At 48.5% G+C, this 13,225-nt stretch overlaps 2 protein-coding genes and 1 long non-coding RNA gene across 4 annotated transcripts; 2 read left to right on the forward strand and 1 right to left on the reverse strand.

Annotated features, from left to right (window-relative positions):
- The first annotated feature begins 274 nt into the window (after positions 1 to 274).
- kctd2 (potassium channel tetramerization domain containing 2) lies at positions 275 to 6,047 on the forward strand. Its single transcript, XM_029133275.3, has 6 exons — positions 275 to 960; positions 1,245 to 1,353; positions 1,450 to 1,541; positions 1,732 to 1,827; positions 2,146 to 2,271; positions 2,390 to 6,047. Exons 1-6 carry the CDS (start codon positions 604 to 606, stop codon positions 2,417 to 2,419), a joined length of 810 nt encoding a protein of 269 aa, XP_028989108.1. The 5' UTR covers positions 275 to 603; the 3' UTR covers positions 2,420 to 6,047.
- A 93-nt stretch (positions 6,048 to 6,140) lies between these two features.
- On the reverse strand, positions 6,141 to 11,745 carry LOC129603365 (uncharacterized). The gene is made up of 3 exons (XR_008693149.1): positions 11,652 to 11,745; positions 11,441 to 11,540; positions 6,141 to 6,273 (listed from the first exon to the last, which is right to left on the reverse strand). It is a non-coding gene; the product is annotated as an uncharacterized LOC129603365 (long non-coding RNA).
- slc16a5a (solute carrier family 16 member 5a) lies at positions 6,267 to 13,208 on the forward strand. 2 transcript variants are annotated; one of them, XM_055504223.1, is made up of 6 exons: positions 6,267 to 6,881; positions 6,970 to 7,508; positions 8,526 to 8,923; positions 9,624 to 9,767; positions 9,850 to 10,683; positions 11,879 to 13,208. In XM_055504223.1, exons 3-6 carry the CDS (start codon positions 8,605 to 8,607, stop codon positions 12,148 to 12,150), a joined length of 1,569 nt encoding a protein of 522 aa, XP_055360198.1. In that variant the 5' UTR covers positions 6,267 to 6,881; positions 6,970 to 7,508; positions 8,526 to 8,604; the 3' UTR covers positions 12,151 to 13,208. The 2 variants fall into 2 exon arrangements, with proteins under 2 accessions (XP_055360198.1, XP_028989105.1); XM_029133272.3 differs by lacking the exon at positions 6,970 to 7,508.
- Positions 13,209 to 13,225: the final 17 nt, after the last annotated feature.

Here is a 13,225-nt window from a genome sequence, read left to right on the forward strand (position 1 = left end):
AGTACAAATATTACCACAAACCTTTGCATATTAGTGTACTATGTGCTGTACTGGGCAATTGCATATTAAAATATAAATAAACTTGTTAAATGTGTTATTTATATTTTAAACAGATTGCGTAAATCCTCTAGATATCTCGTGTATGTATGTAAGTTTCTAATGTAGCAAATAATGTTATTGTATTAGTTGAGTTTTTAAAAAACACAATAAATACGTTTTTAAAAAATAAAAGTCCACAAGTAAAAGATAACTGGATTTGGCTTTATTCTGAAATGCCCTGACACAGCGGAAGTAAACAGTAATCACGTTACAACCCGGAAGAATTGCCTTTCACCGATTAACGTTTGAATAGACGAGAATGAGCAATTTATCTCGTGAAGAAACGATTAAGCGTGATGCTGCTAGTATCGTACAGCCTTTCATAGTCACGTTTGTGTATTAATCTCGGGCGCTGGCGGCCGAGGCGGTCGAGTGTGAGCAGCAACGCCCTGATGCCAGCCTCCCCGACGGAGAAAAATAAGCTCGCTGTGTTTACAAATCGGCGGAGAGAAGCCGTTTCCCCGCAGTGAGCCGCTAGCTGACCGTGCGTTGTGTGACAAAAACATGGCCGAGCTGCACGCCGTGGAGCCGAGCGGTACGGGCACCGTGGAGCAGCCCGAGCACCGCGGCACCGTGCGCCTGGCGTCGCCCACTCTCATGGTTCCGCCACGGAGCAGCCAGCTCAGTCCCGGCGGGGTGTCGAGCTCCGGCGGCAGCGGAGGAGGACGCTCCGTGTTCGGTTTCCCGGCGAAGAGCAACCCGAGTTCGCCGTCCGAACCGGTGGAGAAGCCGGGCTCACGCTGGGTCCGGCTCAACGTCGGAGGGACCTACTTCATCACGACAAAGCAGACGCTGTGCAGGGACCCCAAATCTTTCCTGTTCCGACTGTGCCAGGAAGACCCCGACCTGGACTCTGACAAAGTGAGTCCATATATTCAGCACGCGTTAATAGGACTCGCACCTTCAATTAGCGTGGTTAATATTTAATTCCTTCATTTATTGTGAGCTATGAGAAATTGGCCCCTGGGCACAGGTAGAGGGCCTCATCTCCCTATCTCTTCTTAGTTTTTCTGTCTCTTAAGGTTTCATTTGGCTTCTTCATCGCCAATAATCTATAACGGGAAAGGTCAAGGAGCCTCAAGGCCACAGCTTCTGTCTAAAGTAGAAACTCTGCTCACTCACCAACTTTATTATTGTTCTTACAGGACGAGACGGGAGCCTACCTGATCGACAGGGACCCCACATACTTCGGCCCCATCCTCAATTACCTTCGACACGGAAAACTGATCATGGATAAAAACCTGGCAGAGGAAGGTAAAACGTCGCCTGCAAAAATCCCATCCCACAGAGTGAGCAGATCTTTGGGGACCAAGCGGTGACGTCTAATGGTCCGTTTGTTTTGCTTCTCAGGTGTCCTTGAGGAAGCCGAGTTCTACAACATCGCATCACTAGTGAGGCTGGTGAAAGAGAGGATACGGGACAACGAGAATCGAACATCTCAGGTACAGGAAGCAGAGATAAAAGGATCAGGCCTGACACCTGAGAGTAGAACTGGCAGATCCATCTGTGGACCAGACTGCGCCGTAGTACAAACACAATGAAAATAGCTTTTCTTTATTAGTTCCAGCAGATTATTGATGTTGATTCTGTACCACTCTCTGGTACTGTGTGTGCTTTTGTCCCGTCCCTCAGGGCCCCGTGAAGCATGTGTATCGAGTGCTACAGTGCCAGGAGGAGGAACTCACGCAGATGGTCTCAACCATGTCCGACGGCTGGAAGTTTGAGCAGGTGCAGAAAATGCTGTGGTTTATATCCCTCGTTGAGCTTTAGTTGTTTCATAGCCACTGATACAGCTCTGGTTCGGAGGCAGACCTACAGCATTTGTCCAGAATATTTTATACTGATGTTCTCAGATATTTATTACGAAAAAAAAGACTCTCGAAATTTGCTGCTTGACATACTATCAAGTTTTAAAGACGTTACACATATTCTATATGTGAAAAAAGATCTAAATATGTGAACTAATAATACAGAAGTCAATACACAAAGCAGGATGCCATGATTCAGTCATGGATATTTTCTTACTCTTTCTATCTGGATCTGCAGCTCATTAGCATCGGCTCCTCCTACAACTATGGCAACGAGGACCAGGCAGAGTTTCTATGTGTAGTTTCCAGGGAACTTAACAACTCCACCAATGGCATCGTCATTGAGCCCACTGAGAAGGCCAAGGTGAGTGATGAGCGCAGGACAGTCTGTACTCTGCAAAAACAACCAGCGAGGATGTACAAAAAGGAAGTCTATAAGAAATGTATGCTTCATTAATGAACGCTTCACTTCGTTCTCCCAGATCCTTCAAGAGCGAGGCTCGCGGATGTGAAGAGACCGAGATCCTGCGCTAAACGAAAACAAAACAGCAACATGAACATTTCCTCTCCACCACAACTATCACCACCATCATCATCATCGTCATCATTATTAGCAGCCACCCTCCCTTCGTCCTCTGGTGTGCCTTTCCACAGTGCCCTCACCTCCAGTGCTGCAACGCCCTGACTAGTCGTTTGGTTTCTTTCCTTCATTGCCGGCTGTGAAAAACTTCAGTGGGAGTTAAAGCAGATTCACAGCGAGTGATTTTCTCCATAGCAGCGTTCTGATGGTCAGTGTTGTGGTGGTGCCGCCTACAGCGGTGGCTGTAGTGGACTGACGCCCAGCACAGAGCTAATAGACATGTTCATCATCATTTTTATTATCATCACCCTTACACCTGCCTCCATCAACTTAGCAGAAACCTCCTCAGGACCTGCAAATGACACCAAGAAATGAACACGTGACTGAGCCTCTCTGTATCTGAGTCCGTCAGTGGATGTGAGCAGACATGTTAAACCGAGCCAGGAGGATAAGAGGCGGGTCCAGTCAACGCCAGAGTCCGATTACAGCCTGGCGCTGCGCTTCCTCCACTCCGTGCCGAGCGTTTAGGACCTTTTAACGGGGTTTGGTCTTACTGGCATCTCGGCTCGAGTCGATACAGCGAGGCCGCTGCTGGAAAACCGCAGCATCCTGCACCTCGTGTTTCCATTTGATCTTTCCCTCCTTGGACGCAATTTGGAATATTTCTGCGCAAAAGAAAATGATTCAAAAAGACTACACTTGTGTACAATTTGTCAAGGCATGTGAGAATTCTATATAAATCTATATAGGCTACATGATAACATTATATGAAAATGTGAATGCAAATGGTGTAATTATTGGTTTCTGTATCATAGTTGTCATATATTTACATAATCTGGTGGGTAACTCACTTTATTTGATGGGGAAAATATCCTGGTGGTGTCCCACACGCTGACATGGGTGTGTGATGCAGTGCCTCTGCTTACTGTCCATGACTGAGATATCACTGGTTTTTCAGCTGCACGTTTTCTCTAGTGTTTCTCAAAAAAACAACAACAACTTGCCACTGAGTTTTTTCTTAACTATCCTGCTGTACTTTGATTTCTTGCATATCTTAAAATTGTAATTAGGGATTCGGAAAGTCGCTGTCATTGCTGTTTGCCCAGACAACATGGCGTGGCAGGGGATCGGACAGTGGCCAGTCTGTATGCTGCCTCAAAGCCCCAATAACTACCACTTTGCAGCTGCGCCTCCACTTAACGCCCAACCAACTGAGTTGTCTCGCATTCTGCAGCACTTGTAGCAAAGGCGGTGCCGGCTGAACTGTAGTCCCTGCGCTTAAAGCCCGGGGTGTCGTTGGGAGTGAAGCCTTTATTGCAGTGATGTTCTCGTCTCTGCCAGCAGACACAGACCAACTCGGCTGAAGTATTTTTATACTTGACATTACTTTGCTTCGTGACACCGCTGCTTTTATGACGTTCATTCATTGAGCAACACGTGGAAAACACTAAAAGGGTTTACAAGCGTGGTTCCAGCCCGTCGAGAGGCTCATCCTGACAAACCTCACTTTCTGTAAAGTCAGATCACTAAATTCTGTGATATTTATTTATAGGATGTTTGCAAGGGAACTTAAAAAAGAGCTTTTTGAAACTGACTCGGCGTCCCCTCAGTCGGTGTCATTTAAATCTTTTCAGCGCGCCCTGATGGACACACGTAATGCCGTTAGTGTAAATGCAGCTTTGTTATCAGGGCACCTTAATGCAAAGTTTGAGCCATTCGTGCGCATATCAGAAGCAGAAGTGAAACGTGTCATTGTTACCCGTCGTGCAGTCTCTACTGCATCCAGTCTTTGTGTGACATCACTGACACCTGCCACTGGCATTGATCACCCTTTGTATAGAACATATTAAACACACCTATGTTATATCAAGCATGAACAAAAAATAATGCATTTTAATGGGAAACGTGTTGCCGTTGCTCAGCCAGGCCTCAGAGCTCAAACGTTGACGTGACTTCTTTGTTGCTCATTCTTTCCTTTTGATTGTGTGCTGTGCGGTTTTCTAATTGGAGTCACGAGCAGACTGCGCTGCTGAAAATGCCCAAATGTGTTTCCTCATTGTTCTCTGGACCTTTGCAAAGCACCGTGGGTGTCGTTTCCCTTCGTCCGTGTCCAGTGTTGTGCCTTTGACCTGTGTTGTGCACAGTTGTTCTCCTCTTGTTCTCAAGGTGCCTCTTTTACTTTGAAAAAGCCAGAGGCCCGGATCTGAGGTTTCATCCATGATGTTTTGTTTTAGCTTGTTTTCTTTAGTGTTTCAGAGAAAAACAAATCCTAAAATCACCTTCTGCGTCCAAGCTAAGAATGATTTCCAGCCGCTGTTTGGTTGTGAACCCTTACACTTGAGTAACAGCCTCCGAGCTGGAGGACGCAGCTCCCTCCTCCGGTCTCATCCTAGTAAAACTCCAGCAGTGCCCCAGTTTTTGGGAAAATCAATTTGACTGAAAACTTGCTGAACCTTTTTTAATGGTCCCGTTTTATGATGTAAGTGATTAACCCTTGAAGCACTTAATGTATTTGTCAACTGTGTGATGTCAGTGGTCCCAATCAGAGGAGAAAACATTTCTGGAAGAGAAAGTTGCTCATGTCTTCGGTTTAATACCAACTTTGAGTTGAGCAGGTTTTTGGTGGCGGTCTGTCATTTGTTTCACACGTTCACAACGTTTTGCACACACAGGCTTTGTTTTCTTTTGGGTCCTTAAGGATGGGAACCACTGACCTCACTGAACTGTGCAATGTGTTTATAACATTTCACCCAAGCAACAATTTTTTAAAACCACAACAACAAAAAAAGTCCATTGACTGTTGTTTTGTACTTTTCACCTGCACTAGTTAGTCTACAGACCATGTGCAATGTTAACAAATCTGCAAAAAATCTGTGTTGTACGGGCATGTGAAAACATGAGAGCATGCGTTGTTTTAGAGATTATGATGTTGTGTATTGGATTTTGTCTGACCTCTGTGTTAGTGCAAAGTGTATGTGATGCATGGTGGGGGAGCAGAGGGAGGGCATGGCTCTGTGGGTTGTAGGTGTAGATTCCTTGTGTGGGACAGCAGGTCTACAACTAGACACATTCTCTACTCACCTATTTGTTCTCTTTGTTGTTTCTGATGATTTGTCAGGACAGTTTAATTGTGGATTTAAAAAAAATAAAACAGCCCCTGACTTTGGTTAATATAGCGTTCACACAACCGGCAGGACAACACATGTTCACAGTTTAAAAGAAAAACAACAAACATTGATTTACTTGTTTATCTGTAAACACCTGCATGCGTTCGTGGACATGCACACGTGTACACTCATTTAACCGTACTGAGAAATATCAGCTAATAACAGTTGCTTTGTGTTCATTTATCAACAGTATTGATGTCAAATGTGAATATTGTTAACAGAGACTGTGGGGAAATGTTTGGAAGCTGACAAGACGTTTTGTCCTTTCGCTTGTCTCACTTTTATTTATTTTATATCTTTTGGATTTTGTCTACAGATGTCATTTCTTTACATGTAACAACTTTAACAGAACCCAGTCTGGTTTTTAATCATAAACTGTGTTTGTGTTTTAAACTGTGACTCACTGTTTGTTTCTGAATAGAATGGGGAACAAAATACTTGAAAAACACACACTGTAGAACATTTCCAAAAATATTGGGACTCAAAGGTGAATGTAAGTAATTTTAAAAAAGGAGTAAAATGACGTTTTGATTTGAAAACGTCTGCTGACCTCTGCTGGTTGAGCCTCTCTCCTGTCTCATCCTCCAGTGAGTCGGAGCATCACTTACAATGAGCAACACTGTAACAAAGTAAATGCTTACAGTGAATCAATGTGTGTGAGAATCAATCATCCGCCTCGTGGGTGGAACTTTCCCAAAGCTTATCGTTTGTTTATAAAAATGTGTTTTTTGATCTTGTCACACTATGCATTTTATCTAAATTTTATGAATTAATAAAAACCCACGGAAACAGCAGGGAAGTAAAATATACACATAACCGTTTGCGAGATCCCACAACTGATTACAAACTATAAACAAATGTACTTCCGGCCTGGATGTGTTCGCCTAAACGGGCGTCGCTGTTTACAGTTGAACCAGACAGCGGCTCATCGTTCTCGTTTCCCCCTCAGCGCTGCGTCCTCCATTACGGCTCATCGTGCAGCGTCTCGGGCCTCGACGCGCAGCTCGCGCCGCGCCGCTGCGGGACCGGACCGGAGCCGGGACCGGGACCGGGACCGGAGCCGGGACCGGGGCCTGCGCGGCGCCCGCATCCCGTCCTCCCCGCGGGGCCGCGTCAGTCTCCTCCCACCGGGGACGGACGGACCCCCGGACGGCAGCGCCTGCCCCGGCACACATCGAGCCACGACTGGACCGACGGTTCTGGACGGGCACGCGCAGCATAAAAGCGGTGAGTTTTTAATCCCCGAACGTGTGCGTTTGTGTAGGAGCGCGTTCACGGCGCAGGATGATGATCGGAACCGCTTCCTCTTTCGCAGTAATGGGCGTTTGTCGGAATTACACTGATGCGGACAGAACAGAACAGAACAGAACAGAACAGAACACAGCGTTGTAATTGTGCTGGCGCTAATGGATCTTAATTAAAAGCAGCTTCGTTCAACCACGCTGTTCTTGTCCGTGCGTGGATGCGCTTTTCTGCGGTAAACAAGCTGGAGTATCGGCGAGCCGCCACGTGGGTGAACGACAGAAAGGACCGTGTTAATGTGCTCACACAAACTCCTTAACGCTGCCGGGGTCCAGAATGTGCCGATCAGCAAAACGTCCACTGTCCGGAAAGTGAAGCGTGTGACAGGAAACAGCTGCTCAGCATCACTGTCACTTATATGGAAGCCCGTCATCTGACGTCTCTGCCGACAAGTGGAGCAGAGCCTCGGAGCAGGAAGGCAACGAGTCGGGCCAGAGGATGTCTGGTCGGTCCGTCCGGCCCATTAGCTTCCAGAGACATGGCCTGGAGTGTGTAGACGCTTCAAGCCACTGTGTTCTGTTCTGTTGAGTCTGCAGTCACCCTTTTCTGGAGGTAATTGTAATAAACCAACCTTACAGGCTCTATTTCAGAAGCTTTTCTGAGAAATCTCAGGGCCACACAATTCTACTCTGTATTAGATAAACATTCTTGACTCTATTTAATCTGAATCTTAATTAAAACCCGTGCGTGGATCAGGTAGCTGCAGAAGTGTATTAAAGTTTGTTATTTTTCCACTATAATAAACATATAATAGACATCAGATTGTTACTATATTCTCTAATAACCATTTTAAAATGTGGCTCTGGGCGATTTTTAATCATTTGACTCATAACCGATACTAAAATAGGTCCATTGGCCTCAGCTGTACAAAGCAAACAAAGGCAGAGCTCAGCAAGCAGCACGTTATCAACAGTACACCAGGTACAGTCTGCAGTCACACAAGCGCGGCTGTAAACTGAAGGACAGTCCATTAGTTCCATTAATTCTGCTGCTTTCACGAAGTTATAACTTCTGACAGTTGTTCAGTTCATCCTGAGACAGGAGACACCGGGCTGAGTGTCTAAACAGGCCAACACCTTCCAGGAAATGTAGTGGGGAGGTCAGATGAGTCCAACACACACACACACACACACACACACACACACACACACACACACACACACACACACACACCTGTGTGGGTGCCAACACATACTCGTGAAAACACTCACATCAATAGGCCTCTGTTCAGATGTCAAAGCAAACTCTCCTCCTCCCCCCAAGAAATGGAACACCAGCTCCAGATGTGCCAGCTGCTGGGCAGGGCAGCGGGTTCCGGGGTAGGTTTCCTGGGAACTTAACGACCGGCTGATAAAGTTTCCAGTATTTGACTGTTGTTGATAGTAGAATCGAGGCGCCGTGGCTCACCGGTTCCTCTGCGGGGTTCTGTTTAGCGCAGGGATCGGATTAAAGCAGCTACTGCGCTTGGAAAGAGGCTTTAGTGTGGATTTCTGTATGTACAAAGTTTAATGGCGCGGAGGCTGATGTTGCTTTTCATTGTGGACCAACGCTGGACGCTCTCTGCTTCAGCTTCTCCATCAAACCTGCCGGGTCGCCCCGCGGAGGACATGGGCGGCGCCGCCGCCCGGCCCCGTCCGCCGGTCGCACAATGACCCAGAGGAACGGAAACGGGCTCGCGGGCGGTCGGCTGCTCCGTCCCGACGCCGCCATGGACCAGAAGGTCCGCGAGAGCGGCGACGGCGAGTCGCAGGAGAACGGGCGCCGGCCAGCGCCGGGTCCAGCGCCGGCGCCGGACGGAGGCTGGGGCTGGATGGTGCTGGGGGCCACCATCCTGGTGCTGGCCCTCACCCTGGCCTTCCCCTCGTGCGTGGGGATCTTCTACACGGACCTGCAGCACGAGTTCCAGGCCTCCAACAGCGAGACCTCGTGGGTGCCGTCCATCATGACGTCCGTGCTCCATGCAGGAGGTGAGGCTGCTCTCACTGCTTCTGTCCTCTGATGCGACAGTTTGGCTGCTGACCAGCTGCTCAATAACTAACTCATCCATGTCTTTATTTCGCCGACTCTGCGTTTCCGTGTGAAGCTTTGATAGTTCAGCAATTTGCATGTTCTTCTCTTTGTGTGTGTGTGTGTGTGTGTGTGTGTGTGTGTGTGTGTGTGTGTGTGTGTGTGTGTGTGTGTGTGTGTGTGTGAGGGTTTTTTTACAGGCTGGAATTTAACGGTACCTTCGTTGACGTGTTCACACATGTTGTAAACTGTCGCCCCAACTCGTAAAGCGCAGAGTTGAGAGCCTTTGCACCATCTTGGTTCTTTTTTTCCTCCACTTCCTGAAAAAGCAGCTTAAAGCTACGGTTTCTCTGCTTTTCCCTGTATTTTGTTGCCGGTAGAAATAACATGAAGCTGTGTGAGATCTTAGATCAGCGCAGGAATAGAGAACAGGCTTCTCTGGGTTTGAGTAGTGGCTGCACTTAATAAATTCAGGAATGCTTTGATCCCATAAATGATCTAGCCTCCACACAAAGCTTTAACCCTTCATTAGCCAGTGACCAGAAGCCAGGGATCTGTGGCAATGACTGAATGAAGTTAGAAAGGAGGCGTGTGTTTCACTTTCACTTTCAAGTTCTGCAGGTTCTGTGAGCCCGTCATGAGCTGAGTGTGTACCTGCAGGTCCGTTCTGCAGCGTCCTGGTGGAGCGGCTGGGCTGCAGGGCCACCGTCATCCTGGGTGGGGTCCTGAGTGGGCTGGGGATGGCTGCCAGCGCGTTCACCCACTCCATCACCCAGCTTTACGTAACGGCCGGCGTCGTCACAGGTCGGCGAAGCCTCGCGTCACTGCCGCTGCCGCCGGCCCGGTGCGTTTGGTCTGAACTCTGAGTCCCCTTGCTTCGTTCCAGGGCTCGGCTTCTGCTTCAGCTTCCAGCCGGCCGTCACCATCCTGGGCCACTACTTCGTGCGGCGCCGCGTCTTCGCCAACGCCATGTCGTCCACGGGCACGGCCCTGGGCCTGTGCACGCTGCCCCTCCTGGGCAACTACCTCCACATGGAGTTCGGGTGGAGGGGGAGCTTCCTCATCCTGGGCGCCGTCCTGTTGAACTGCTGCGTGTGCGGCGCCGTCATGAGGCCCCTGCAGCCGCCGAAGAACCGCGGGTCGCAGCCGCCAGAGGAGGAGGAGGAAGAGGAGGAGGAGGAGGGCAAGGCCAAACGGAGGGCCAGGAGCGTGTGTAGCAGCCTGCTGGCGTCTCTTAGCAAACACATGGCGTTCGATCAGTTCTGCAACAACCGGCGCTACTGCGTGTACTCGATAGGCATCACCTGGATGATGCTGGGCTTCGTGGTGCCCCTCATTTACTTAGTTCCCTACGCCACGGCCAACGGCATGGACCAGAACCGCGCCGCGCTGCTGCTCTCCATCCTGGGGATCGTCAACATCGTGGTGCGGCCGCCCGTCGGCGTCGTGTTCAACATGCCCAGGTTTAAAGGGCAGCACGTTTACATCTTCGCCTCAGCGCTGATGGTCAACGGGCTCAGTAACAGTATCTGCTGCATCGGGCCCAGCTTCCCGGTCCTGCTGGCCTACGTGGTGACCTACGGCCTGTCCATGAGCGTGGTGGGCTCGCTGATGTTCACCGTGCTCATGGACACGGTGGAGATGAGCCGCTTCCCCTCCGCGCTGGGGCTGCTCGCCATCATGGAGAGCGTCACGCTGCTCATCGGGCCCCCGCTGGCAGGTGAGGGCACGGAGATTTCAGATTTCAGATTTCCAAACCGGCTGTTTGGTCTCGTGCTTGGAGCTCAGACCGGTAGAGGGACTCGGGGCCTGGTGACTGAGCGGGTGAGAGAAGTGAGCAGGTGGATGTGACCTTTTACGCAAAGCCTGCTGAGGCTTTCAAGGAATGCGAAGGCGTATCTGGTATCAGTAGGGAAGAGAGGAAGTGGAACGGCTACAGCAAACGCTGCTGTGTGAGAAATCATGACTCTGAATTGCACGTAACTGGGGCATAAGCAGTGAACGAGTGGTTCGCGGCCCGTCGACCTTAAATCCCTGTTGTAATTTGACAGCTGCTCATCCTTTAAAAGAATTTAAGGCTCAAAAACCTGAAGGTGTGATGAATGGTCTCTATATTTACAGCTCAGTCCTCTGACTGGACAGAGCCTGCATATTCCCTGTTACGAGCACATGATCCTGGCCCTGAGGTGAAGCCAAGTCCTCACATGGGCTTTGAAGAACATTAATACAGCAAACTCTCCTACAGCAGTGTCACAACCAGTAAAACCCACGAATGAGCACACAGTCAAAGGGCACAGCCTGATGTCACACAGCTCAACTGGTTTTAACACCTTCCACACGCTGTGGATGATCAGACGTGATCCCACTGGGAATCAGCATCATTATTTTAGGATAATCCTGCATTCTTTGATTAATCAGATTACTCCTTTAAAGTTGCCTCAAGCTAATTTAAAATGGTCTCAGGGTAATTACTGTACCTTGAACAGGTGTCCCAGAACATTGTGTGCTCAGAGGAGCAGAGTTCGGAGGCAGCAGAGCAGGGAAAGGCCGGAGGCCGCTCGTCTCGGGTGACAGGGTCTGTGAGAGTTAGTGGAGTGGGTCAGTGGTGAAACCGCAGGCACCGCTCACAACAGGATCACTTTACCCATTTTGGAGCCAAGTCAGTGAGGGGGTAAAGTTCACATTCACCTGTAGGCGAATCTCAAATCTTTGTTGCTGACTCATAGGACTTCAGGTCTCATGTACGTACCAGCAGTAAGAGTTTTCATAATTATCAGAGGCTAAAGGAAAGAAGCAGAGTTTTTAGGTGTTTTTGAATATTTTACATATTAGCTGCTTTTGACGAGTGCCCTTTTAATAAAATGCAATTAGTAAAAGGTTAAAGCTGAAACGCTGCCTCGTCCTTGTCCTTGCAGGAATCCTGGTCGACAGCACGGGCCTGTATTTCCACGTCTTCCTCGCCTGCAGCGCCGTGGTGGCCTCGTCCGCCGTCTTCCTCATCGTGTCGTTTTACTGGCTGGACAGAAAGGACCAGAAGGCTCTGGAGCAGGGTCGAGCGTCCGCGCCGCCCGACCCGCCCAGACCCGCTGTGGATGTGGCTCCGCACTGCCACTACCGCAGCCTGCCCACGGAGGGCGACAAAGGCAGGGCCTCGGCCAACGGGGCCGAGAACATCACCAGCGTCTGAGGCGCCTTCGACCCTCACATCAGCTGCACCTCAAGGAATAGTTTGTACAGTTTGATCTTAGACACCAAAATCAATACATGTGCACGTACAACTACTAGGTGATTGTACTGTTTATGCTGCAAAATCAACCTCTACATGAGCTATCTCACGTCAGTCTAGGACATCACCGCAGACCTTCTGTTATAGAAATCATAGATCTGGTGTGAGTGCACAAGTGCATGATCCCCAGATCCCATCATGCACGGAGCACCACGGCAGCTTTTATGTCACAGCACGTCCGTTACAGTTTTGCTTCGTGGCCTCGTGCTCATAGAGGAGTCACTGTGCTTCAGCAGGTAGTGCAGCCGTGCACCAAACAGCACAGAGAAATCACCTCCATCAGACTTTGGATGCATTCAATGTTTAATCGTTCATGTCATTGCATTTGTTATGGAATTTATTGACACACGTACTGTTTACTGAACCTAGAACCTAAGCATCTGTTAGAGGAGACGTAGTCAGTTTGGGGGATTTACTAAAGGACTGTTTGCTAGTTTTGAAAAATTTTTTCACAATTTATTGATCTCTGTCATAGGAAACTAGATATATTCAACACTCTGGCTGTTATGAAGGCACTAAAGACTGAGAACCATTTATTCATGTTGATGATATCGTGGACCTTTTATCACTGATTTGTTTCATTAATCATTTCACATGCTGTTCATTCCTAAACAGTGCCTTTTAATGTAACAACTCTCTACAACTACTCATCGATCAAAGTGTTTCCTGAGTATATGGCTAAAGTAAGGGGATTCGATGTGTGAGGCTGAGAGGAATAGGGCTCCCAGTGCTCCCAGCAGCAAGAGTAGTGAAACCTGGAGCTGATTTATTTTCATAACCAAACCGATATCACAGCAACTGTTAAAGACACTTTTCAGGTATAAGCTACAGTGCAGTAACACAATGTAATCAGACTAGACTGTTTTTAGAGGCTTGTTTTGCTTTGGGCCCAATCAAGTGAGCTTTATTATGAATTATTTATTGATATATCAGAGGGAAATAAAAGTTTGAATATCCAACTTGTGTGTGTGTGTGT

Source organism: Betta splendens, chromosome 19 (assembly GCF_900634795.4).
Source record: "Betta splendens chromosome 19, fBetSpl5.4, whole genome shotgun sequence".
Classification (NCBI taxonomy): Eukaryota; Metazoa; Chordata; class Actinopteri; order Anabantiformes; family Osphronemidae; genus Betta; species Betta splendens.